Raw genomic sequence first — 26,513 nt, 5'->3', positions numbered from 1 at the left:
TTAGCAAGCTATGTTATCCTATTGCGGTTTTTGGAAACTAATTAAGACCACTTTGTTCAATAAGTTTATTACTTAATGAGAGTTTTACTATTGAAATTGCATTTTACAAATATTTGTATTTTTTTACTATATTATTGTATTTCGCTGATTGTCCAGCTCTTTATAGTGTAAACCGCCTTGAACTTTTGGTTATGGCGGTATAAAAGAATAAAGTTATTATTAACAATGCACCTTCATAAAAAGAGCCCATAGTTATGTTTCTAAGCTCACAAAGATAACCAGATGTGATTGTTGCAGTTGTCTGGGTCTCGCCAGATGCAGCGAGACCCAGACAACTTCAGCAATCACGATGCTAGCCGCTGAAGCCTAAGAAAACACAACCAGGTGTATTCCAGCACATACCCAGTTATGTTGCCATTTGCTTTGAAACCACTCATATTTTCTGAATTTATTTGGATAGAATGAATGTTTATGCTGCACACACGTGGCACATAAATGTCCATTTCTTCTGTATTTTAGAACAGCCTCTATGTCAGCAGATTCTGTCCTAAAATGCTCATAAAACGTGAGACTTGTATATCTCACTCCCATCTTGTATGGCCTGTCTATGATGTTTTCATAAATCACTGGGTATCTGTTTCTTTCTTTATGCTAATGATATTTAGTTACTCTCCATTGTTGATTCTGTTTATTTAAAGCTTAATTCAGATAAAACTGATGCAATCTTTTTCTAGAAACAAATCCCCCTCTTTGCCATGTCTGCTTGCTAGTCTGGATTGCCCAATTCCTTTGAAGATTTCTGTGCAGATTCTGGATGTTACCATAGATAGCCATCTCACATTTAAGCATATTTCTACCATTTAAGCATATTTCTACTCTGGTTATAACAAAAAAGTCTAATTTCACTTTCCATCAGATTTGCTCTCTTTGATCCTTTTTGGACCCCAAATTTCTGTGGCAGTTACTTCATTCCCTTGCATTCTCTCACTGAGAATATTGTAACTCCCTTTACGCTGCCCTCTCAGCTGTGCAAATGCATAAAGTTCAGCTAGTTCAAAATACTGCAGTAAAGCTTTATAGTGTTACTTCTCTTCTTAAGCAAAACACTAGCTTCCTATTCAGTATCATATCCCCTATAGAATTCTCAAGATTCCATCATTTATCTTGTAGTGTGACTGGCCCTAGGCCTAATTTAGCTCACATCACCCTACTTCCAAAGCCGGGGAAGGATCCCACGCAGGTTGGTTCTTATAGATCCATCTTTTTATTGAACCAGGACGTCAAGTTATTGGCCTCAATTTTAGCGGCTCGGTTAAATCTCTTTTTACCGCAATTGGTGGGCACAGATCAGGTGGGGTTTGTCCCTCAGAGGTATGCCTCTATGAATCTGCTCAAGGCCCTCTCCGCCCTGCATGAACGCCGAGGGGATGGAGGCACTTCGGCAATAGCTGGATTGGGTATGGAAAAAGCTTTTGACAGTATCTCCTGGCAGTATTTATTTTGGGTTTTGCCGAAGTATGGATTGATGGGGAACTTTGTGCACTGGATTCAGGGCCTTTATGACAGGCCCACAGCTCATCTACTTATTAATGGAGGTCTTTTGTCGCCTTTTGAACTCTGCCGGGGGACACGCCAGGGATGTCCTCTTTCGCCGCTTCTGTTTGTATTGGCATTGGAACCCTTGGCCATTAAGATACGCACTTGCCCTGATCTGCGAGGGATTAGGGTGGGGTGCACTGAGTATCGCCTCACTCTCTTCGCCGATGATATCTTGCTCTTTCTTGACCAGGCTCCCATCCATTTGCCGATCGCTCTTCGCTTGGTGGCGCATTTTGGGGTTCTTTCGGGCCTTCAGGTTAACTGTGACAAGTCTGAGGTATTGCCTCTCGCGGGACTTGGCTGGGAGCCGTGGCATGCGCGCTTACCTATCCCGCTGGTGCACAAGCCTATGCGGTATCTGGGTATCTACCTTCACCCGGATCCCCGAGTTCTATATAGGGCTAACATCTTGGATGCCATCAAGAAGATTGGACTCCTCTGCGAGGCGTGGAGGGATCTTCCATTGTCGCTATTCGGCCGGGCTGCTCTCATTAAAATGGTTCTTTTACCTAAAATTCTTTATCCATTACAAACAGTGCCTTTTTGGATCCTGCAGCGAGACATTGGTAAGCTTCGTTCCATCTTTACCACCTTTTTGTGGCGTTCTCTTTCGGCCCGTATTAGTTATGCCAAGTTGACCCTACCTAAAGGCCAGGGTGGTCTGGGCCTACCTGATCTTAGAGTTTACAATGTGGCGGCTCTTATACGCTTTATTCATGAGGGGGTTTCCGGCTCCGCTCGATTCTCTCCTCCGGGATGGATGACTGATTGGTGTGCGCCTTTTAAGTTTTTGACTTTGTTGCACTCTCCTCGGGACCCCGTGGTAGGGAGAGGGGGATTGCCTTCCAAGATGAAGTTTTTGAAGCTGTTTTGCTTGGCGTGGCGGTGGTGGCGCAGGGTTCAGGGCAAGACACCCCTGGCGTCCCCGTTTTTACAGCTGATGGGCAATCCGGCTTTTCCTTCTGGATTGGGTTGTGGCACCTTTACAGCTTGGGCTTCCCGTGGGGCCTGTACCCTTTCTGAGATGATGGATGCTGGATCTGGGGCCTTCGCATCCTTTGCGCAGTTCAAGGAACGTTGGGCCGTTCCAAATACTCAGTTTTTTGCTTATTTGCAGGCCCGTCATTATTTTGACAGCCTATCCCAATCACATGGATCGGCATGGTTGTGTGGGACTCTGGATGAATATCTTTTGAGCATACCTGCTCCGATGGGGTCGCTCTCTGTTTGGTATAAACTCGCTGGAGCTGCTCATCGAGAGGGCCTCTTGACCCCTTTGCGGAACCAGTGAAACCGTGATCTTTTTACTTCCTACACACCCGAGGCCTTCCGGGAGCTTTTTCGGGTCCTTCAGGTCTTTGTGCGCTCGGCGGCTTGGCAGGAGACACAGATCCGGGTTCTCCATAGAGTCTATATTACTAAGCAACGGGGAGTGCGGATGGGTTTGTGGGACGATGCTTTGTGTAGTAAATGTGGGGGGAGCCCTGGAATGCTCTTGCACTTCTTTTTGGAATGCCCTCAACTTACCTTGTGGAATACCTCTTTCGCGCAGCTTCACTTGGTCTTGCAGAGGGATTTGGAGTGGGATTATAAAACATTGCTATTGGGGGACCAAACCTTACTGGAATCTCAGGGACTCACGGAGCCTCAGCGGCGTTTTGTTTACCTGATTTTCTTGGCGGTCAAGCGTACTATTTTATTGCACTGGACGCGGGAGGAGCCCATTCCACATGACAGTTGGCTAGACCAGCTGTCTGATCTGGCTAGCTTTGAGCTTCAACATTACCGGCACTCGTTAAATCCTGAGCGACTGGCCTATAAGGCTCTCTGGAATGTGTTTCTGCAGCTATCTTTGGTTGCCCGGCATAAGAGTCAACAAACATAGTAGGGATGACTGAAAAAAAAAAAAGGAGAAGGCTGAATTCTGAGAGTATCGTTTATTATAAGTTGAAGCAAACAAATTTGTGCAAGCAGTGATCCTACGTCCAGTGGTGTAGAAAGCGGGGGCAGGGGTGGACTGATCTGGATGCTGTTTTCTTGGGGAACGCCAGCTCCTCTCCCCCCTCTCTTCCCCCCTCCCCCCCACTGGCACAAGCAGCATCTTCCACTTGCTGCTCGCACCGACCTCTACTCCCTTCTGACATCACTTCATGGTCACAGTGGAAGATGTTGCTAATGACGGCGAACATTGCAAGAGGTGGATAGGGGCGCTCAAGCGGTGAGGAAGATTGGGGGGGTACAAGGCAGGGTGATGCAGGGCACACCACCCTGGGCGCCAACCTCCCTCACTAGCCACTGCCTATGTAAATTTTAGTAACATAGTAAATGACGGCAGATGAAGACCCAAATGGTCCATCCAGTCTGCCAAAAATATACACTCCCTATAATTTAATGATTTAATTTAAATTGTTCTCTTTCTTAGATATTTCTGGTCCAGAAACCCAGAGCTCTGCCTGGCACTGTGCACAGGCCCCATCCACTGAAGGCTCTGTCAAAACACAGTCCAGCCTATCCTCAACTGAATGGCCATATACGAGACACAGACCGTGCAAGTCTTTCCAGTACTGTCCTTAATTACTACCACTACTGTACTATTAATTATTTCTATAACATTACTAGATGTACGCAGCTCTGTACAGTCACAAAGAGTAAGAAAACAGTCCCTGCTCGAAAGAGCTTACAATCTAAACAGGCAAGACAGACAAGGGAGTGGTTAATCAGCTGGCTGGGTTGGAGGGCTGAGGAGTAGGGTTAAGGATTGAAAGCTATATCAAAAAGGTGGGAGGAAAGGGGCTTGACAGACAAACTTGGGTAATTTATTCCAGGCATAGGGGGCTTTTCTGATTAGAGATCCTCTGTGTTTATCCCATGCTTTTTTAAAATTCTGTCACCATTTTCCTCTCCACCACCCCCCTCAGGAGCGCATTCCAAGCTTCAACCACCCTCTTCGTAAAGAAAAATTTCCTAACATTACTCTTGAGTCTACCACCCCTCAACCTCAGATTATGCCCTCTGGTTCTACCATTTTCCTTTTCACTAGAATGTAGCAGTCTAGATGGGCCTACACTTATAAATGCTATTTGCACTTGGAGAAGTTAATTATGTATAGGAGGTGATGAGGGATGGGAAGAGGACATGTCCTGGGCAGCCTGCAATACAGATGTGGATTCCCAGTTTCAGACTGAGAATCAATGTCTATACTGAAAAAGATGGATGTTCATATTTACAGCTGCCTTAGACACATAAGTGCCAGCTATAAATGGCAGAATTAAATCTGACATTTGGGGTTCCCCAATCACCTCTTCTGACAAACAGTTCTCCCACTTGCCCCCCCTCCACCCACCCATTGCAACAAACTCCCCCTCTCCCCAAGAGCCAGAAGCATCCATCCTTATGTGTGTACAATCAGCCACCATATGCCATCCTCCTCTCACATCCCAAAGTTAAAATTCCTAAGAAATGCCCCCAGTATACTCCCCAAGTTTACTGGGGATCCTTTAGGCCTAGTGGGGTGGAGCAATGTCCACTTGCTCTCCCATTAATGATTAGGTTTCTCATAAAGGTCACTGAGTCTTTCAACGTCTGATTTTCAAGCCAGAACTGCTTCATTTTAAAGTGTCTAATTCCTAATAGCTCTAACTTCTCTGAAACAATAATTATGTAAAATTATGGATGTGCTAACATTTCACCTTACTCTTTCATCAGTGGAAATAAAATTCATTTAATCTTTTCATCTATAGGTTCCTTGGGAAGACTTACGCTATTTGTTTGGTGATATTATGTATGGTGGACACATCACAGATGACTGGGACAGGAAACTATGCCACATGTATTTAGAAGAGTTTATGAGTCCAGCAGTGGTAAATATTCTCACATTTTGTTCTATTTTAGCACAGGTGCCATTTTATGCTGAGACCTAGGGGGTCCTTTTATTAAGGCGTGCTAACCGATTTAGAGCATGCTAAAGATTAGCGTGGGCTACATGCTAAGGCATCCATTATATTCTATGGTTGCCCTAGCATTTAGCACACGCTAAATTGGTTAGCACACCTTAATAAAAGGACCCCCTCATTACTAATAACCCAGGTTAACAGTAGCCCACATTGATAAATTCTCCCCTTAATGTGCTTCTTTCTAAATTATTCTGCTCTACTTCTCATTCCAAAATACTACTTATCCATGTCCCTAAAAAGATAAAGGGTAGAACATATTTATGGAGCAGTGGTAATATGATTTTTTTTTTTTTTTAATTCCAACATAAATAGAAAAGATGGATAATAAAATTGAAACTTCTATATAAACACAAAATAATTTTTCCTATAAACTCTAAACATAATACTATAGATGACTCATCTCTGTTCTATGGCCAAGAGCAAAATTTTGGGAGAGGGCCCCAAAGCCTGCTGATAGGCTAATGACCCAGAAGAAATTGATCTGGTTGCCCTTCCCTCTAATGCCAGGATGAATTGAACAATACTAAAAGGAAATGTTGGTGTCTAAGAGAGGGAACGCAAGAAGACACAACCCCATATATACTTACAAAAAACAACAACAAAGAACTCTTATGTAATCTACTGCTAAGAAATGCAAGGTCATGCATTTGGGCTTTAAAAACCCGAGGGAACGGTATAGATTAGGGAGTGAAGAGCTTATGTGCACGACAGAAGAGCGGGACTTCGGTGCAAATTGTATGTGATGATCTTAAGGTGGCCAAACAGGTTGAAAAGGTGACGGCGAAAACTAGAAGGATGCTAGGTTGCATAGGGAGAGGTATGGCTAGTAGGAAAAAGGAGGTATTGATGTCCCTGTATAAGACTTTGGTGAGATCTCATTTAGATTATTGTGTACAATTCTGGAAGCCACACCTTCAAAAGGATATACAAAGGATGGAGTTGGTCCAGAGGAAGGCTTCTAAAATGGTATGTGGTCTTCATCATAAGGCGTATGGGGACAGACTTAAAGATCTCAATCTGTATACTTTGGAGGAAAGGTGGGAGAGGGGAGATATGATAGAGATGTTTAAATACCTACGTAATGTAAATGCGCATGAGTTGAATCTCTTTAATTTGAAAGGAAACTCTGCAATGAGAGGGCATAGGATGAAGTTAAGAGGTGATAGGCTCCAGTGTAATCTAAGGAAATACTTTTTACAGAAAGTGTGGTAGATGGAACAGTCTCCCAGAAGAGGTGATGGAGACAGAGACTGTGTCTGAATTCAAAAGGGCCTGGGATAGACACGTGGAATCTCTCAGAGAGAGAAAGAGATAATGGTTAGTGCAGATGGGCAGACTAGATGGGCCATTTGGCCTTTATCTGCCATCATGTTTCTATGTTTACTGGAATTTCATGAAAGGACATAAAAAAGGGAGGGTTTTTAAATGACTAGGGATATGAATTTATTAGTATGTCTTAAAAAAAAAAAAATGATGCCTACAGCCTGGCCTCTCTTAGTAGATCCACTCATACCATTGAAAGCTAAGCAGGCTGGTGAGGTAAATGCTCTAATGCTCATAGGAATTGAATGAGCGTTGGAACATTTACCTCTGTGGCCCGCAGTAAAAAGCTGTACTGCGGTTTGATAAAAGGATACCTTAATTTGCGAAGGCAAAGAGGTGCCTTTTTCCAACTTTGAAATAAGCATCTCATTATAAAACAACCTCTGAAATGTACACAATGTTGGCTGTTTATTCATTTTTATATTACATATATGTAAATATGTGAGCAGTACACTCATGCATTTTCAAAACACAACTGAAAAAGTCATTCATCTAGGAAAACTCCACTGGTGAATATTAAAATTCTTCCAAATTGTTTGATGTATAGAAACTGGAATTAAGATCTTGGGTGTTATTTTAGATCAATATTTGACCATGAAAGATCAGGTAAATGCTTTAGTGCGAAAAGTTTTTTTAGACTTTGTGGAAACTACGCAGTATAAGATCTCATTTTGACACTGCTTCGTTTAAATTGTTGATACAGTCTTTGGTGTTGTCAATTGGACTACTGTAACATCATTTATTTAGCTGGCCCACAAAAGAATTTAACGAGGTTGCGTATAGTCCAAAATGCTGCGGTCCGCCTGATTTATGTTTTGAAAAAATAAGATCATGTGAGTCTTTATTATCGAGAATTGCATAGACTTCCAATGGAGGCCCAAATCAAATTTCAGTATGGTTGTCTTTGTTATGCTCTTTGGCATGGCACCGATCTATCCAAATTATTTTCCTTTGTTCAATCTAAATGTCCATGGAGTTCACATAGTCAATTTAATTTTCCATCTATCAAAGGTTGTTGTTATAAAAAAACATCTTCAGTGTCACTTTCTTACCAGGCAGCTTGCTGGGATAAGAAATTAAAACCTCTATTACTGAGCTTGGAATCTTATCATTTTCAAAAGCAACTAAGACGTATCTGTTTGCTAACTAACCAAATCTTCCTAATCTATGTTGTCTTTTTTAATATTTGTTAACCACATTGAACTTATTGGAAATGATTTGCTATGTTATTGGGTTATCTCTTAACATTGCCCTCCATGATACCACTTTGCAATTATCATTGCTGCACTCTTGATCTTTTTGACATTGCTACTGATTAATTAGACCTCTTTTCCTCCGTTGTTTGGCTTCGTAAATGTGTAATACCAATATACTGCACAATGTAGCAATCAGCTAAAGCTTAGATTAATGATTTTTTTTCCTTAATTTGTGAAAGCTTGAAGGAGAATTCACACTGGCCCCAGGATTTGTTGCACCACCTAATTTGGATTATGTTGGCTATCACAAGTACATTGATGATATGCTGCCGCCTGAAAGCCCAGTGTTATACGGACTCCACCCCAATGCAGAGATAGAATTCTTGACGGTGACTTCTGAGAACCTTTTCAAAACCATTTTGGAAATGCAGCCCAGAAATTCATTAATTAGAGAGGGATCAGCACAGACCACAGAGGAAAAGGTAAAGTTTCTCTACTACCTTGTGAATGGAAGGGTGTTCTTCACACAGAGCTTGTCTCCTTACCACAGAAACTCGTTTTCCAGTGATGGGGTGCTGCTTTCACATTGACATCTTATGCCACACTATGTTCAAGAGCCATAGCTCCTATAGTCGAACCCACCGTCCCATCACTGTGTATGACTTTGATGTGAAAGATAGTAAGTGAGGCTACATGCTCTACTGATTAATAACTTTGTTCTCAATGGCAATGAGAGGAGAAAATAACCCCTCCACTTAGTTTTAAGGTGAATTAGCAGGTCCCTAAAAGCTAAGTGGAGGGGTTGTTTTCTCCTCTCATTGCCATTGAGAACAAAGTTATCGATCAGTAGAGCATGTAGCCTCACTTACTATCTTTCACATCAAAGTCATACAGTGATGGGACGGTGGGTTCGACTATAGGAGCTATGGCACTTGGTCGGATTACACAAATCTGAGTGTATGTGAAAAATTGCTTTATATTTTCAACATTTATATTCAAGCCTTATTATTTGATTTATATATTGAGAAGTCTTGTTTCTAGTTATATTTTTGTCATTGACTTTGACCTCTCACTGCTGTATATTTTTGAGAGCATTTTCCTCACTTCCTATTATTTTTGACACACTATGTTCAAGACCAATACTCGTATAAATTTTCATTGAATCTCATCGGTGTTTTCTATCATACATGAACATAAGCTAAACCTGTTATTTAGGGGCTTTTATAGTAGCTATCTATAAATATATAACATTATCCAGATAAAAACAAAATTGATTAAGTATGCTGTACTACAAAGAGTGAAACCAAATGGTGGGTTCCAGAGAAAGGATCCAACAGTACAATCACACCCAACTCTTTATGAAGTGCTTTGTGTATGAAGCTTTGGGTGGCATGCTGAGGTTGCTATTAGGGGCATTTTTAAAACACCAAAGCATCCCAATAAGCAAATAAATCGGCACTTAGACATTTTGCTTGCCAAAACGACCAAGTGCCAATAATAAAAACAAAGAATTTAAATGTTTTGTGGGATGTTCACCCAGCACAACGTCCAAGTCTAAAAATGGCATGTAAGAGGCATGTTTTGGGCAGGAGTTGGGCGGTCTTTGGGGCAGGTTAGACTTAGATGTTTTGTGGCAATAATCAGACATTTTTCAGGATGTCCAGGACGGAACTTAGACATTCTGAACTAGACCTCTTTTAGAAGCATCTAAGTGCCAAAAAGGGAAACAAACTGACTAGATGACATGAAAGTATTACTCCCCCACACACTCCTCCAAAAATCACTCCCTTTCTCATCCCTCAAAGATCTGAATAAAACATGTGTAGAACAGCAGCACCTAATATGGGAAAGCCTAGTTGAAGTCCACACAGGTGTCTTAAGTAGCCAGGTGGCCGGGCTAGTGAATCATAGAAAAGAAGAGTCAGGCCCATGAACCACTTTAACATTTATGGTGAAAAGTCAGAGCCCACCAAACACTAACCAAAACTCTACTATACTGCCATATAAGAGCCACCTGCAGCAATAAGGGCTGTTGGGGTGGTAGACAGGTGGGTAAAGTAAGTTTTGGGGGAGTTTTGGAGGGCTCACCATAAATTATAAGGGGATTAAAAGTAGATGTATATCTGACACCCTTTATGTGCAGTTCACAGCAGTGCCCCACTGCTATGTTGGTATGTCTATGTGGCCAGTCCATTAGAATGTTGGCTCCTCCCAGGTCTAAATGGTGCTGATATGGATAAGAACATAAGAGTTGCCGCTGCTGGGTCAGACCAGTGGTCCATCATGCCCAGCAGTCCGCTCATGCGGCGGCCCTCTGGTCAAAGACCAGCACCATGAGACTAGCCCTACCAGCGTACACCCTTATTTAGCAGGAACTTGTCTAACTTTGCCTTGAATCCCTGGAGGGTGTTTTCCTCTATGACAGACTCCTGAAGAGTGTTCCAGTCTTCTACCACTCTCTGGGTGAAGAACATTCTTACGTTTGTACGGAATCTATCCCCTTTCAACTTTAGAGAGTGCCCTCTCGTTCTCCCTACGTTGGAGAGGGTGAACAACCTGTCCTTATCTACTAAGTCTATCCCCTTTAGTACCTTGAATGTTTCGATCATGTCCCCTCTCAATCTCCTCTGTTTGAGGGAGAAGAAGCCCAGTTTCTCTAATCTTTCGCTGTACGGCAGCTCTTCCAACCACTTAACCATCTTCGTCGCTCTTCTCTGGACCCTTTTGAGTAGTACCGTGTCCTTCTTCATGTACGGTGACCAGTGCTGTACGCAGTACTCAGGTGAGGGCGCACCATGGCCTTGTACAGCGGCATGATAACCTTCTCCGATCTGTTCGTGATCCCCTTCTTTATCATTCCTAGCATTCTGTTTGCCCTTTTCGCCGCCGCTGCACATTGTGTGGACAGCTTCATAGACTTGTCGATCAGAACTCACAAGTCTCTTTCCTGGGAGGTTTCTCCAAGTATCGCCCCAGACATCCTGTATTCGTGCATGAGATTTTTGTTACCGACATGCATCACTTTACACTTGTCCATGTTGAACCTCATCTGCCATGTCGATGCCCATTCCTCAAGCCTGATTATGTTGTTTTGCAGATCTTCACAATCCCCCTGCGTCTTCACTACTGCTATAACTTCTGAATACTACTGAATAACTTCTGCTAATTTAATCACCTCGCTTGTCGTACCTATGTCCAGATCATTTATAAAGATGTTAAAGAGCACGAGTCCAAGCACCGAGCCCTGCGGCACCCCACTGGTGACACTCTTCCAGTCCAAGTATTGTCCATATACCCCCACTCTCTGTTTCCTATGCTCCAGCCAGTTTTTAATCCATGTTGAATATTTCACCCTTGATTCTATGGCTCACAATTTTCCGAAGAAGTCATTCATGCAGAACCTTGTCGAACACCTTCTGAAAGTCCAGATATACAATGTCGACCTGGTTGCCCTTGTCTATCTGTCTGCTTACTCCCTCGAAGTGCAGCAAGTTCGTCAAACAAGAATTTCCTTTGCTGAAACCGTGCTAGCTGGTCCTCATCAGACTGTGTCCGTCAAGGTGTTCAATGATGCGATCCTTTATCAGCGCCTCTACCATCTTTCTCGGTACTGAGGTCAGACTCACCGGTCTGTGGTTTCCCGGGTCTCCCCTTGAACCTTTTTTGAAGATTGGCATAACATTCGCCACTTTCCAGTCCTCCGGGATCTTTCCCGTTTTGATCGACAGATTGGCTATTAGTTGAAGCAGTTCAGCTATAGTCCCTTTTAGTTCCTTGATGACCCTCGGATGGATGCCATCTGGTCCCGGGGATTTATCACTCTTAAGCCTATCAGTTTGCCTGCATACCTCTTCTAGACTGATCATTAGCCTTGTCAGTTTCCCGTTTTCACTTCCAGCATATAGTCCGATTGGTTCCGGTATGCTGTGTATATCCTCTTCGGTAAATAGACGCAAAAAATGTGTTTAGTCTGTCAGTGATTGCTTTGTCCTCCTTTAGTGTTCCCTTTATTCCTTGGTCTTCCAACGGTCCCACTGCTTTCTTCGCGGGTCATTTCCCCTTGATATATCGAAAGAATGGCTTGAAGTTTTTTTGCCTCCTTGGCTATTTTTTCCTCGTAGTCTCTTTTGGGCCCTTTTACTGCCTTATGTCACCTGCGTTGATGTTTGTGCTTATTCCAGTTTTCGTCCATTTTTGATCTTTTCCATTCTTTAAATGAGGTTTTTTTTGTCTCTGAGCGCTTCCTTAACCTCTAGTGAGCCACACCGGTTCTAACTTGGACGTTTCTGTGATCAAAAAAGGTGAATAAAGTTAGTTGTCCTGGCAGTCTGGACATTCTAATGGCCAAGACATCCAAGTAGGCGATTTTCAAAAAATATATATTTTAGGACATCTAGCAGTTCAGATTTTGAAAATGGATGTTCCTGTGCTTCCAACTTTGGTCGTTTTGCAGGAAATGTCCAAAGTCGAACTTAGACATCCTTTCAAAAATGCTACTTCATGGCTGTTTTGTTGTTGCTTTGTTGTAATTTGGGAAAGTTATACTGTATGTCTAATTTGTCATGCTTTTTTGCTTCATGTTTCAAGGAAGGATCAGGTGGGAGAATGTTAACACCCTCTTTCATGTCTACATTAAAAATCTTTTATTTAGGCAAAAGAGCATGAGACATTTCTTTGCTTATTATGCAGAGATTTTCATTGATCTTAACCAGATTCAAGCTAAGTATTTCCTGCTTTAGCCAGGGCCCAGGTGTCTTAACCCCTATGAGGTCACATTCTAGGAACTTGGTCTTCAATTCCAGTCCTTGAGGGCCACCAATGTCAGGTCTGCAGGATACCCACGAGAGAGATTTGCATACAATCAAGGAAATAAGCTTGCAGAATTCTCTCAGGGATATTCATTAAAACTATCCTGAAAATTCTTGGATGGCTCAAGGGGTTGTGGTGCCTTGAACCAACATTTGCTTTGGTACCCCTATCTTTGGACAAATCCTATGGTATGAACCACACAGATATCAGAACTTATATCACAAGAATGGCCCCACATCAGAATAAATCTAGTGTTATAGCTTAAATGTTTTTGCTTACTCAATGTTTGGACTTAAAACTATTTCACACATTTAGATCCCAGAGATCATCCCCCTCATAAATGAGCAATTCCTCAGGTTCCATTGTTGCAGTCATGTTCTTCCTTCTTATCTGTATTCATGCAGACTCTGTACCTTCCATCTGAGACTACCCATATTGCTTCAGAGAGCAAGTCCAGCAGTAGTATCCAGTGAGATCCAATCATAGCCAATAGGAAGAGAGCAAGCAGTGGAAGGCATCAGTCACTTCCTGAAGTAGAACTACAAACTAGAGAGTTGCGCAGGGACAAAAATCCCCCCCCCCCACAGTATTCCACCCATCCCCCCCCAGAATCTCCTTCGTCCCCGCAAGGAGCCTTTGTATTTCCAAGGTGCACATTGTGGTATGGGGAAAATACTGGAGAACTTGGGATGAGGGACTGTTAACTAAAGAAGAAAGGAGAGAAGAGGCTGCAATAATGAGGAAGGGAAGAGTGACAAAGCACAGTTACTTACCGTAACAGATGTTATCCAGGGACAGCAGGCATATATTCTCACATGTGGGTGACGTCATCTACGGAGCCCCGATGCGGACAGCTTTTTCAAGCAAACTTGATTGAAGATTTTAAGTTTGCTCTGCTGCTCCACGCATGCGTGCCTTCCTGCTCCACTAGAGGGCGCATCTCCCCCTCGTGGTCTCCAGTTCACTTAACCAGCAAAGAAGCCAACCTCGGGGAGGCGGGCGGGTTGTGAGAATATATGCCTGCTGTCCCTGGATAACACCTGTTACGGTAAGTAACTGTGCTTTATCCCAGGACAAGCAGGTATGATATTCTCACATGTGGGTGACCTCCAAGCTAATTGAAAAGGGATGGAGGGAAGTTGGCAATTTAGGCGAATAGATTACACAATACCGATTGGCCAAAACGGCCATCGCTCCTGGACAATGTATCCAGGCAGTAGTGGGAGGTGAAGGTATGAACCGAAGACCACGTGGCAGCCTTGCAGATTTCCTCAATGGGTGTGGATCGGAGGAAAGCTACGGAGGCTGCCATCGCTCGGACTTTATGTCCCGTTACTCGACCATACAGCGCGAGACCAGCCTGAGCGTAGCAAAAAGAAATACAAGCAGCCAACCAGTTGAACAAAGTGCGTTTGGAAACTGGGCGACCCAGACAGTTAGGGTCGAAAGACAAAAACAATTGTGGGGCTGTCCGATGAGACTGAGTGCGTTGGAGATAAAAGGCCAACGCTCACTTACAGTCAAGCGTGTGTAGCGCCGTCTCTCCGGGGTGAGAGTGGGGCTTGGGGAAAAATACTGGCAAGACGATGGACTGGTTGAGATGAAAATAGGACACCACCTTAGGCAAGAACTTAGGGTTAGTGCGGAGGACCACCTTGTCATGATGGAATACAGTGAAAGGTGGGTCCGCCACCAGCGCCTGTAGCTCGCTAACTCGTCGAGCGGAAGTGAGTGCGAGCAGGAAGATCACCTTCCAAGTGAGAAATTTCAGATGGCATTTGTCTAATGGTTCAAAAGGGGGTTTCATGAGTTGAGCCAGGACCACATTAAGATCCCAAACCACCGGGGGAGGTTTGAGAGGAGGGTGGACATTCAAAAGACCTTTCATGAAACGAGAAACTAAGGGATGGAGTGAAAGGGCTTTTCCTTCCAGGGGTTGGTGGAAGGCAGCAATTGCACTAAGATGTACTCGAATGGAGTTGGTCTTCAGGCCGGAGTGAGAAAGATGGAGCAAATACTCCAGGACCAAGGGGACCGGGACCGACACCGGGTCCTGGTCGTGCGAGGAGCATCAGGACGACAATCTGGTCCACTTTTGGGAATAGCAGGTTCTAGTCGAGGCCTTCCTCGAGGCTTCCAGTATTTCTCGAGCTTCTGAGAGAAGGAGGGGTAACTGAGTTCGGTTGAGAGGGCACGCCCTTGGAGGATTGTCTGGAGCAGAGCCAATCGCCCTCGTCCTCAAGAGGGTAGAGAATCGGTAGGGAAAGCATCCGGAACTTTTTCCGCACCATAAATTTGTTGAGCCGCCTCAAGTCTAGGATTGGGCGCAGGTCTCCCGTCTTCTTTGGTACCAGGAAGTAACGGGAGTAGAACCCTTTTCCCCGTTGATCGGGGGGAACCACCTCCACTGCCCGTAGGCGAAGCAGTTCTCGAGCTTCTGAGAGAAGGAGGGGTAACTGAGTTCGGTTGAGAGGGCACGCCCTTGGAGGATTGTCTGGAGGGATTTCCCGAAAGTTGAGAGAGTATCCTGATGAGATCACGCCAAGGACCCATGCGTCCGAAGTGACTTGTTCCCAGCACGGGTAGAAGGTTCTGAGGCGTCCCCCAATGGGAAGGAGGCCTGGGGCTGTGGCGGAGGGGGGCAGCCCCCATCCGCTTATCCCGTCAAAAGGACGGGGATGGTTTGGTTGTCGCAGGTGGCTGGGACTTGGGCGGAGCCCGATGGTGAGCTTGCGAGCGTCTGGGTGGAGGCCGTGAGAAGGCAGGGGTAGACTTTTGAGGGTAGCGGCGAGGAGGGGCCCTGAATGGCCTGGACGCTGGTGGTTTTGGTTTTTGCCGAACGAGGGAGGCAAACGAGCGTTCGTGCTCCGAAAGGCGTTTCGTAGCTGCCTCGATAGTGTCATCAAAAAGTTCTTTGCCCATGCAGGGGAGGTTAGCCAACCGGTCCTGTAAGTTGGGGTCCATGTCGACGAGGCATAGCCAGGCTAGGCGGCGCATGGCGATAGCGAAGGCTGCCACTCTGGAGGAAAGTTCGAAGCCATCATAGGAGCAGGTTAAAGGCTCCTTGGCGTGAGGCCGGCAGGTCGGTCGCAAAGGCTCCCAATAGTCCAATGAGATGTTTCAAGTAGAACGTGATGGTGAAAGTGTAACTTTGTACCCTAGAGGCCATCATAGAGTTCTGGTACAGTCTTCTGCCGAACTTGTCCAGGGTCTGACCCTCTCGAACTGGGGGGACCGCCGCTGAGACCCGGGAGGGGTGAGCCTTTTTCAGGGAAGATTCTACCAACAGCGACTGGTGGGAGAGCTGTGGTTGCTCAAAACCTGGGTATGGTACTGTACGGTACTTGGACTCCATTTTGGAGGGGACAGCTGTTACCATATAGGGGGTCTCCAGATTCCTGAAGAAAGCCTGTTGGAGTACCGGATTGGGCGGTAAGTGAAGGGACTCTCTGGGCGGTGACGGTAAATCTAGTTCCGCCAGGTATTCTTTATAGTATCTTGAGTCGGACTGGAGGTCTAAGTCCAGAGCGTGGCCCCTGTCCTGGACAAAGCGAGTGAAGGAGGGGGCGAGACGTTCCCGGTGCCCCGCGTGGGGACAGTGAACGAGACCTCCATCGGGCGGAGAAGGACGGGGAGGCTTCCCTCGAGTATCGAGGTTCATGCTCTGACCCGTGCTCCGAGACCGGGGAAACACTGTGGCAGTGTTCCGGGGTCGAGGACCTACGTCGTCTCGAGGAGCCCCTCTGAGACGATGCCAGGGTACGGGGTACCGATCGATGTCGAATCGGTGACCTCGACCCGGACTCCCTCGGCGAAAGCCTGGGACCTTGGCTCAGATCCCCGGTCCGAGGGGGAGTTAGAAGGATGTGAGGGTTGGAGAGTGATAACTCAGTCATCTTCAGTGGTCCTGTACGGGGCGTCGGGGAATGGCCTCGTGGTGTGGGAGAACTCCGGGCCTTCTTAGAGGTACGGCGGTTCGAGGTTTCGGTTGTTTTAGCGCGACGCTTTGCCCTGCGGCGGTCCGAGGAGGGAGAGCGTCTCGGGCGCATTGGGGAGGAATCCGAGGAGGATGGAATGCGGCGAAGCTGGCGCACTTTGCCCCGAGGGGGCTCGACGCGAGGCTCAGGCTGGTCCGGCGCACGCAAGGTCGGGGCCGGTTGTAGATGGGCAAGTGCAGCGGACAGCTCCGACGAGATCATCGCCCGGAGCAGGTCCTGGAAACGGGCATGTCCGATGCCTCGGTGCACTCCACCGGGGGCGACCTTGTATCAGAGTATTCCCGTGTGGTGGAGGCACGGCCCGAAGGCTTGGAAGGCTTCGCCGGGGCTTAAAGCATGGGGCTTCCACCATGCGTTGCCGGTGTTCCCGAGGCTGGCTTCTTCGCTGGTGCGGAACCTGAAGGAAGAGGAGACTTACCCGGGGCCAAGGCTTTTTGCTATCCCGAGGTCTTCGGGGTCGAGTCTCAAGGTGGTGCCGAGGTATTCGGGGCCGAGGTCAAGGCCGGAGCCGACCTCGAGGCCGAGGTAGAGGGTTGGTTGGCGGTGAAAAGATCCGCCATGCGGGCTTTTCTTCGACAAAGGGCCCGGTTCTGAAAAGTAGCGCACTGGGGGCAGGAGTCGGTTGGATGAGCGTCTATGATGCGGGTCTGTGATGGAAAGAAGCCACTCGCACCGGGTGCACTTTTTAAAGCCGGTCAAAGGCCGGGACATAGAAAAACGAAACTGGCCGAGGCCAAAGTAGCCACGCGGCCGCGGCGATCCAGAAGCCTCCGGGTCGGTCCTAATGAAGCAGGAACAGATAAAATTAAATAAAAAAGGCGCACAGCGACTAAATCGATAAAAATAAGAAAAAATCGCGGTGCTAGAAGGCAGTTGGGGCAGAGCCTAAAAAAACACGTCTTCTAGGCTCAGCGGAAAAATTTGAACTGGAGACCATGAGGGGGAGATGCGCCCTCTAGTGGGGTAGGAAGGCACGCATGCGTGGAGCAGCAGAGCAAACTTAAAACTTCAATCAAGTTTTCTTGAAAAAGCTGTCCGCATCGGGGCTCCATAGATGACGTCACCCACATGTGAGAATATCATGCCTGCTTGTCCTGGGATAATGTGCTCTCCTTGCTAGTTCATGAGGATAAGAAGTGAGGGCACCATGAGACAAACTTCCCTTGGTGCTGGCTCATATCAGTGAGAACAAATCTTCTATGTGATAAACTTGGTTTCTATCTAACCCTCCCTTTTACTAAGCTGTGGTAGAGATTTCTACTTCAGCCTGGAATGCTAAATGCTCCGACGCTCGTAGAATTACTTGGAGCGTTGAAGCATTTAGTGCCTCAGGCTGCAGTAGAAACCTCTACTGTGGTTTAGTAAAAGAGGGCCTAAATTTCCAAGTTTATTTGTTACTTATATACCGCCTATTGATGGAAATTTCTAGCAGTTATTTCATTTTTCCCTATCTAGATGACTAACGAATATGTATGAGATGTATACAGTATATGCAAATAAATATGTGAATGTGTCACAGCCCACCCTTCCCCTCCCCCCCCAAAAATGACAGGTCAAACTATACCTATGCATATATATCCTGTAACTACTACAGTCAGGCCAAGCTCCACTTGGAACCTTGCAGATTTTGTACTTTGAAGAGTATTTGCTAGAGACTTCCTTGAGGATCCAGGCCAAGGACAATTAAAGTGTGTTACTATACTGAGAGGCAATAAGGTACACAGTGACCCTGCAGTAGGCCACATGAAGACATTATTACTTTTATGGACTAGTTTTACATTGCCTTTTTCCTTCAACCTGTAAATGGAACACAGTTTTAGAATAATACAAATTATGCCCATAATTTGTTTAATTAGCTGATAACTGAAGTTAACAGCCAATAATTGGTGGTAATTGTCACTAATGTTCAGTTATATAACTGTCCTTGGTATGCTACAAATTAAGCACACAAAATTCATAGGGCTAGACTCACTAAAGATAGCAACTCAATCGCGGTTGGCCGATTCTCTGGCCAACTTTGAAACAGCGATTAGTTCACTATGAAGTTTGCATGCACAAAGTGAGCGGTTGAGACATGCGCAGAGCCCTGACAGTAGTGACAGGAGAAGCAGATTTCTGTCACTGCTGTTAGGGCTTCTGCCGGGGGTTTTTTTTTTTTAATGCCACAGATATTTTGCATGTATTACATACGCAAACTATCTGTCCAATAAAAAAAAATGAAAAGCCCCCTCCCTCCCCAAACCCAAAATAATGGCAGGAGGGATGCCCACTCCCTCCTGCCACCAAACACCCCCTGCCACCGAACTTAAATATGGCAGGAGTGCCCACTCCCTCTTTCCACCAGACACCCCCCTCATTGCTTCCACCACCAAACTTAAATATGGCAGGAGGGATGCCCACTCCCTCCTGTCACCAAACGCCCCCTTGCTACTGCCGCCGCAAATGAACTTAAATATGGCAGGAGGGATGCTCACTCCCTCCTGCCAGCGGAGGCTATCCTCCCTCAGTCCCCACCTCCCTGTTACCTTTAATCAGGAGCAGAAAAAGTCCCTCCTGCTCCTCCGCCGGCTGCCACCGGCTGCAATATCTGATGCATGGGGAGGGGCCTAAGGCCCTGATTGGCTCAGATGGCTCCCTCTGTATCCTGGATGCAAGGGGGGGGGGGGGGAAGCCTCTGACACTGATCAGAATGTAAGGCTATGACTGCTCAGACCTGTCAGTAAATTTTGGCCACAATTGTGGCACTACGAGGTTAGGGAATCATTCAGTGATGATAAAATGAGCACTCCAAGCAATTCTCTAATATTAATGACCTCGTTGTACTACATTTGCATGGCAGAATTGAAGACTGTTAGGAAACTTGGAAAAGACCACGGTAAGCTGTTTTGATAATCTGCCGCTAAAATACATGCACACTAAACCAGCTGGAACCGGTTTAGTGAGCACATTAAAGGCACGTTTAAGTTTTGAGAATCTTCCTCTGAAATATTTGTGCTGTAGGAGTAATCTTATACTTAGCCAAGGTGCAGAGAACAAGCTATGCTGTTGGCCCATTACACACAAGGGTTGAGATCTATTTATCTAAATGAAAAAAAAGCTGTATTTAAGTTTCATTGTACTCTCTCTCTGTATTTCCCACCTCAGATTAAAAATACACTGGATAGCATTTTAGAGAAGCTTCCAGAAGAATTCAGCATGACAGAGATAATGCAGAAGACAACTGATCGGAGTCCTTATATTCTTGTTTGCTTCCAAGAATGTGAGAGAATGAATATTCTAATAAAAGAGATTAGCAGATCACTTAAAGAACTAGACCTTGGTTTGAAAGTAAGAAGTTTATTATTGTGTCTAAGCTTTCCAAGCTAAAGACCACTGAAAGGTACCTACATAAAAATCTGTCTTTGTGATCTAGGGAGAGCTGACTATGTCCCCTGATATGGAAGCACAGCAGTCTGCTCTTTACTATGATAGTGTTCCAGAAACTTGGACCAAGCTTGCTTATCCATCAACTTATGGATTAGCACAGTGGTAAGTTATATTAACAAAAAGTAGATATTGGCACTTTATAAGGTATTATATGGTTAAAAGGTATTATATGGTTAAAAAAAGAAAATCAAATGTTTTGTGGCTCCCAATCCTATTCATGTGCTTTATATACCACCTTGTATAAATAGTTTGAGAACTAAAGCCCATCTTAGTTTTACATAGAGCATTATCACTGGATACCGAAACCAGCTCAAAAGATGCACTTCAGTCAATACATTTCAGATAAGTAAACCATGAAGTTTTCTTTGATACAGGATAAATGATCTCCTCTTAAGATGTCGAGAGCTTGACACATGGACACAAGATCTGGTGCTTCCAGCAGTAGTATGGCTTCCTGGTTTCTTTAATCCTCAGTCCTTCTTGACAGGTGGGTACTGTCACTGAAAGTTCTACTTGGTTGTCATATATATAAAGTTCTACTTGGTTGTTGTATAAATAAGAAATGTATTTCTTCAGGATTTAACTCCATAAGAGGGAAATGAGCAATACATTCACTTTAATTTACAAGTAAAGTTGTGTGCAGCTTTATGTACCAAATGGTCCATGAATATATTTCAATGAATCTGTAATTGAACAGAAACGGACACAACCTCTGCTCGGTACAAAGTTAAACACAATGGGCCCAAATTTCAGACTCTGGGAGACAGCCTGACTACCTCCTATGGTTGGCAACGAACCCGGAAATTCAATGCTGGTGTCATATCCAGTGACTGGCCTTGAATTTCTGTCATACAGAATCCTTAGAGTATTGCGGTAGCACGAAAAAAAAGTGTATGGGGGGAGAGGCTTTCATTGCTGTGGTCCTAGATAGTGCCGCAACTGTAAAGGAAAATAAAATTGTGACGTGTTTAAAATGAATGGCTTTGTATATTTTTAAATTTTAAAAATATTTTGTTAAGAAAGGTAGCACATTGGCACCACTTCAGACCTATAAAAAAAACCCAGCGCATCAGAGTAAAATTTTGATTTTCATTGATTTATAGCTTCTCAGAAGTCTAATTTCCCTGAATATTGATGTATGTTTTCTTCCAAAACCAGATCACGTCAAAGGTACTGCAGAAAAATAAAGGTAGTAGGCCAGTGCCACTCCAGCTGCAATGGGGATAAGGAAGCATGTTTAGAAAGATCCTAGTAACCTGACAGAAGAACCATGGTCACTTCTCCAAATTTAATAAAGAAAAAAATAATTATTATTTCTTGAAAACTACAGAACTCAATATATGTAAAAACAAACCAAAACACCCCAAACCCTATGCAACTAGAAAAATAAATTCTGATACTTGTGCTCATCTGTCTTAGAAAACATCTGTGTGGTCATTGTAGTTTTTAGGGCTTGAGAAAATCTAGCTTCAAGAATAAACCCATGTATACACAAAGTTATGCGTTTGCAGTGCAGTAGCTTATTAACTTTTCTGTAGAAAATTACACACAAAAAAACCCCTAGAAATGACCACAATTTTTCAGTAAGGTTGTAATCCACATTAATCAGGCTGTTTCTTCAGGTTTTCTAATTATTCATTTGTAGTATTGTGATGGGAATTTTGTTCTTTACATTAGCAATAATGCAGAGCATAGCACGTAAGAATGAGTGGCCTTTGGATAAGATGTGTTTGACTGTGGATGTTACCAAAAAGACTAAAGAAGATTATGGCCATCCTCCAAGGGAAGGTGCATACATCCATGGACTATTTATGGAAGGTAAATGTCTTGTTCTTATAAAATAAATAGTTGTTTCAACAACTGCAGCTGTCAGGACAGCACCAGCTTAATCTTAATATTTTTCCTTAATCACTTTTCCTGACCCATATGACATAGGTCAGCTGCCATATATCATACAATAACTTCTTTATGTGAACTATCAATGGTTGCCTCAACTAGAAACGTGCGTTTTTCTACTTAGTTCCAATATTGTGGAACAATTTACTAGAAGAGTTAAGAAAGGAAGAATCATTTCAAAACTTTAAGAGGCATCTAAAAACACTTTTTTTTTTCAAATGGCTTTCTCAAATTGAATAATGGAATTGGGACTGCAATCTGCATTAATTTGTATTTATATATTTTGATATTTTATATAATAGCTATCGTGGATGTTTTAGAAATGGTAATTTCTTTTCCTTTTTTCTTGCTCTTTCCTATCCTATATTAATGAAGTTTTTTTCTTAAATATGATTGAGTTGTGATGTAAACCAGTTTGATCCTTTTTGGCTATATAGGCAGTATAGAAAGATTTTAATAAACAAACATAATGTAGACATTTAAACAGATACAACTAACTAATGTAAAGTATATCGACCTTTGCTTATGTTGGGAGGTCACCCAACACCAAGATATCCCTAATGAATATGGATGAGGCAGATTTCCATGTCTGTCACCTCTTTTATATGCAAATCTGCCTCTTGTATATTCATTAGGGATATCATTCTGGACAGTAGGATATTCTCCCCATGCTCACGAGCCATGCAGAAGGAATCCATTCTAGGTTTTTAATTCCTCCTCCATCTCCAGAGGGCTCTGCTGCCCCCTTCAGTTTGTACCAAAGCAGGTGATAGCCTGATCTAGGAACACATAAGAAGCAGGGGTAGGAAGAGACTCCTCGAACTCCAAATCTGTTCTGTTCTGAAAGTATAACAAACATGTTAAAACATTTTAACTGAACAATCGAAACAACAAAATAACCATACCAATCAGAAATGTTTCTGGAGCTCATCCCCCAATGTGTTATAGCATTAGATTATTCTTCATACCCTTAAGGTCTGACTATCATCAAAATCTCAGTTTTGACTCAAGCTTCTTTACTGAAACAATAGGCAGGCAGAGTAAGTAACTGACAGGGCAAGATTCCAGAATGACATACCAATCTACTAGAAAAGATATTAACAAGGTAATATATTAATCTCTTTTTCTAGTGCAATAGGTGTGTCATTCCGGACAGTTGGGACATATGAAAGCAGTCCCAGAAATCCAGGTTGAGACCTCTACACCTGCTTGTAACTCTGAGGACCCAAAGACGGTATCCTCCTGTGCAGCCACATCCACGCTATAGAACTTGGAGAACATATGCAGAGTGGACCAGGTTGCTGCCCTACAAATCTCCCTGGGTGAAACTGGCGAAGCTGCCGCCCATGAAGAAGCCATGCTTCTTGTGGAACGTTTTTAAGGATACTGGCAATTGCTTGCCAAAAAGCAATATATATACTGACGAGATGGCCATCCATATCCATTTTGAAATGGTAGCCTTAGATGCTAGCCTACCGTGTTTAGCCTGACTGATGAGCATAAATATATGGTGCATTGGTGATCTCTAGATAATGTAGGAGGACTCTCCTCGCATCCAGCTTCCTCAGAATCTGGTCCCTATTCTTTGATCCTGTGGTATAGAACGCTAGTAATCTTACCTCTTGATTACATGAAATGTCAAAACTACCTTCAGCAATAAAGACGGGACTGTGTGCAAGGAAACTCCCACCTCCTTGATCTTGAGGAAGGCCTCCTTGCTTGATAGGGTCTGCAGCTCCAAGATTCATCTCACTGATGTAATGGCCATAAGGAAAATGGTCTTGGTGGTAAGATTCAACTAGGACGCCTCCTGAATAGGCTCATACGGAGCCTGACTGAGGCCAGGCCATGCAAAACCACATTAAGGTTCCACGACGGAAACGGTTGTCTTACAGATGATCTGATCCTTAGTGTCCCCTTTAAGAATCTGGCTATGTCTAGATAAGAAGTCAAGGGAACTTCACGTCCACTAACTCTGAAATACAAGAGGCCTGCCACTTGGTCCCTAAGTGACGCCATTGCAAGGCCTTTGTCCATGATCAGAGCACCAAATAGCTCCACCTTCTCGTACACCAGTATTGAAATGTCTCCCATGCCTTAGCGTTGTGGAGACTGTTGTAGGCTTCTTGGCCCTGAGGAGAGTTGGCCTGCGAGTATCTTTTGCACTCTGCTGTGCACTCAAAAGTCATGCTGTAAGATCAAAGCAATACAGATCTTCTATGACCACTGGGCCCTGAGACAGATAAGCTGTACCTGAAGAGACCCTTGTCCCTTTGAAGCTGCCAATCTAGTACTTTGAGGACCACTCTCCCTGGGTGATTTTATTCTTTGAAGTATCCACCCTATCACAGGCCAAGAAGAAAACACATACAGGAGCTCATTCATTGGCCATGGCTTGACTAGGGGGTCCAGGCCTTCACTTCCAGGCTTTTATCTTCAAGTGAAGAAGTGGCCTATCTTCTTGTTCCTCGCCGTAGCCATCAAATCAAAAGTTGGCTGACTCCATTGAAGAACTGGATGGACTGGAATGCTGCTGCAGATAATATCCATTCTTCCGAGTCTAAGGTCTGTCTGCCAAGGTAATCGGCCTGGACATTGTTCACTTTCACTAAATGTGCCACAGAGATCTCATGAAGATATACCTTATAAGTGGGCTTCCAGGCTCAGCTGCGCACTCTTGGTGACATACACCACTGCTGTAGCACTGTCCAAGAAGACTTTGATAACCTGACCTTCCATACTCTTCTCCAGCTTCTGTAATGCCAATCAAATATCTTGAAGTTCCAGTCTGTTGATAGATCACGTTCTCTGGGAGGCCAACCACCGCTCCTGGACTAGGCATCCATTGCAATGGCCTCTCCAGCCACACAGGCTGGCATTCGTTGTGAGAATCACCCAAAGTTATTCTAAGGGGCATGACTCGTAATAATGACTGTGGATGGAGCCACCAACTCATATAGCAGTGGGATTCTGGAGTCCATGGGAGAGTCATTTGAAGAGAGTCTGTTTATGGGGACCACTGAGATAGTAATGCATTCTGGAGAGGACGCATATGAATTGTTACCCAAAGGACCACATCTATAGTGGCTACAAAGAAGCCTAGTACTTGGAGGTAGTGCCATGCAAACGAAGCTAGCTTGGACATCACGTCCATTATCTTAGCTCAAATGCCTCTGAAAGCAGGCCCAGCCTTTTACCATGTTGAATAGTATTCCAGGAATTGGGATGGAACCAGTTGGCTCTTTTGAAAATTCACGATCCAGCCTAGGCTCTGCAAGAGCTGGACCACTTGAGCCATTGGTTGTTTCCCTTCCTATGACAGAGTTCTCTGATCAGCCAGTCATCTATATATGGATATACTTGCAATCCTGCCCTGTGGAGATGGGCTGCTACTACCATCATTATATTGGTGAATGTATGGTGTGTTGCTGCCAACTCAAACGGCAGCACCAAGAACTGATAATGTCTCTCCAGCACATGAAATCTCCTGTAATCCAGAAATATAAAAATGTACAGGTAGGCTCCCGCCAAGTCTAGGAAGTTAGAAATTCCCCTGGTGCTACCACTGTGATGACTGACCGCATGGATTCCATGCAAAAGTGTGGAACCTTCAGGGTCTCACTGATGTGTGTGAGATACAGAATGGGCTTCCAATCCTCTGAGCTTTTTTTGGGCACTAAGAAGTATATGGAGTATCTTCCCGAGTCTGATTCTTTGAGTAGCATTGGCTCCACAGCCTGAATTTCTACAAGTATCTGTAGTAAGACTCTGCATGACTTTTCTGGGTACCCCACCGAGGAGATCCACAAACCAGTCTGTTAAGGGATGGGCAAACTTTAATTTACCCTCCCCGAATGATCTTCAGCACCCAGCAGTCTGAAGAAGTCTGTATCCACACCTCAGCATACGCTGAGAGCCTTCCTCCTATCATCAAGGGGGAAGACTTCAGCCCTCGCGTCATGGCATTTTCTTGGAAGTTGATGTAGGATGAGAACCAGAGGCTTGGCTTCATCTAGGGTCCTATAAATCTCCATTTTGATCCCTGATAAGATCTCTGAGATACGGCTCCTCCTAGAGTACTGTTGAAAGCACCTGGAATTATGAAAATTAGACTACCCAGAACTCTAGAGGTTTGCAGTCTGATGTTAGGCAGCAATTTTGGCTGGCAATATGCCACACTGGCCATCAGATCATCCAGACTCTTTCTGAATAACATCTGTCCTTTGTGAGTCTTCTGGTAGTAGCCTTGGAGGTGAAATCTCCCATCTACTGTCTGATCCAGAGCATTCTGCAGGCTGAAATAGAATAAGCCA

The 26,513-nt window shown here is 44.4% G+C and overlaps 1 protein-coding gene across 5 annotated transcripts in view; it reads left to right on the top strand.

The window, feature by feature from the left end:
- Positions 1–26,513, top strand: part of DNAH11 (dynein axonemal heavy chain 11) — a 596,997-nt gene that overhangs the window by 568,152 nt on the left and 2,332 nt on the right. For all 5 annotated transcript variants that reach the window (XM_033930891.1, XM_033930892.1, XM_033930893.1 and 2 more), the window contains 6 exons: positions 5,340–5,459; positions 8,311–8,553; positions 20,023–20,205; positions 20,291–20,406; positions 20,679–20,791; positions 21,982–22,122. In XM_033930891.1, coding sequence (XP_033786782.1) covers positions 5,340–5,459; positions 8,311–8,553; positions 20,023–20,205; positions 20,291–20,406; positions 20,679–20,791; positions 21,982–22,122 — 916 coding nt within the window. The remainder of the gene's footprint in view (positions 1–5,339; positions 5,460–8,310; positions 8,554–20,022; positions 20,206–20,290; positions 20,407–20,678; positions 20,792–21,981; positions 22,123–26,513) is intronic.

The sequence above is a fragment of the Geotrypetes seraphini genome, chromosome 2, assembly GCF_902459505.1.
Source record: "Geotrypetes seraphini chromosome 2, aGeoSer1.1, whole genome shotgun sequence".
In the NCBI taxonomy this organism is placed as follows: domain Eukaryota; kingdom Metazoa; phylum Chordata; class Amphibia; order Gymnophiona; family Dermophiidae; genus Geotrypetes; species Geotrypetes seraphini.
The sequence above is the reverse complement of the archived record's forward strand: the minus strand, read 5'-3'. Positions and strand labels throughout refer to the sequence as shown.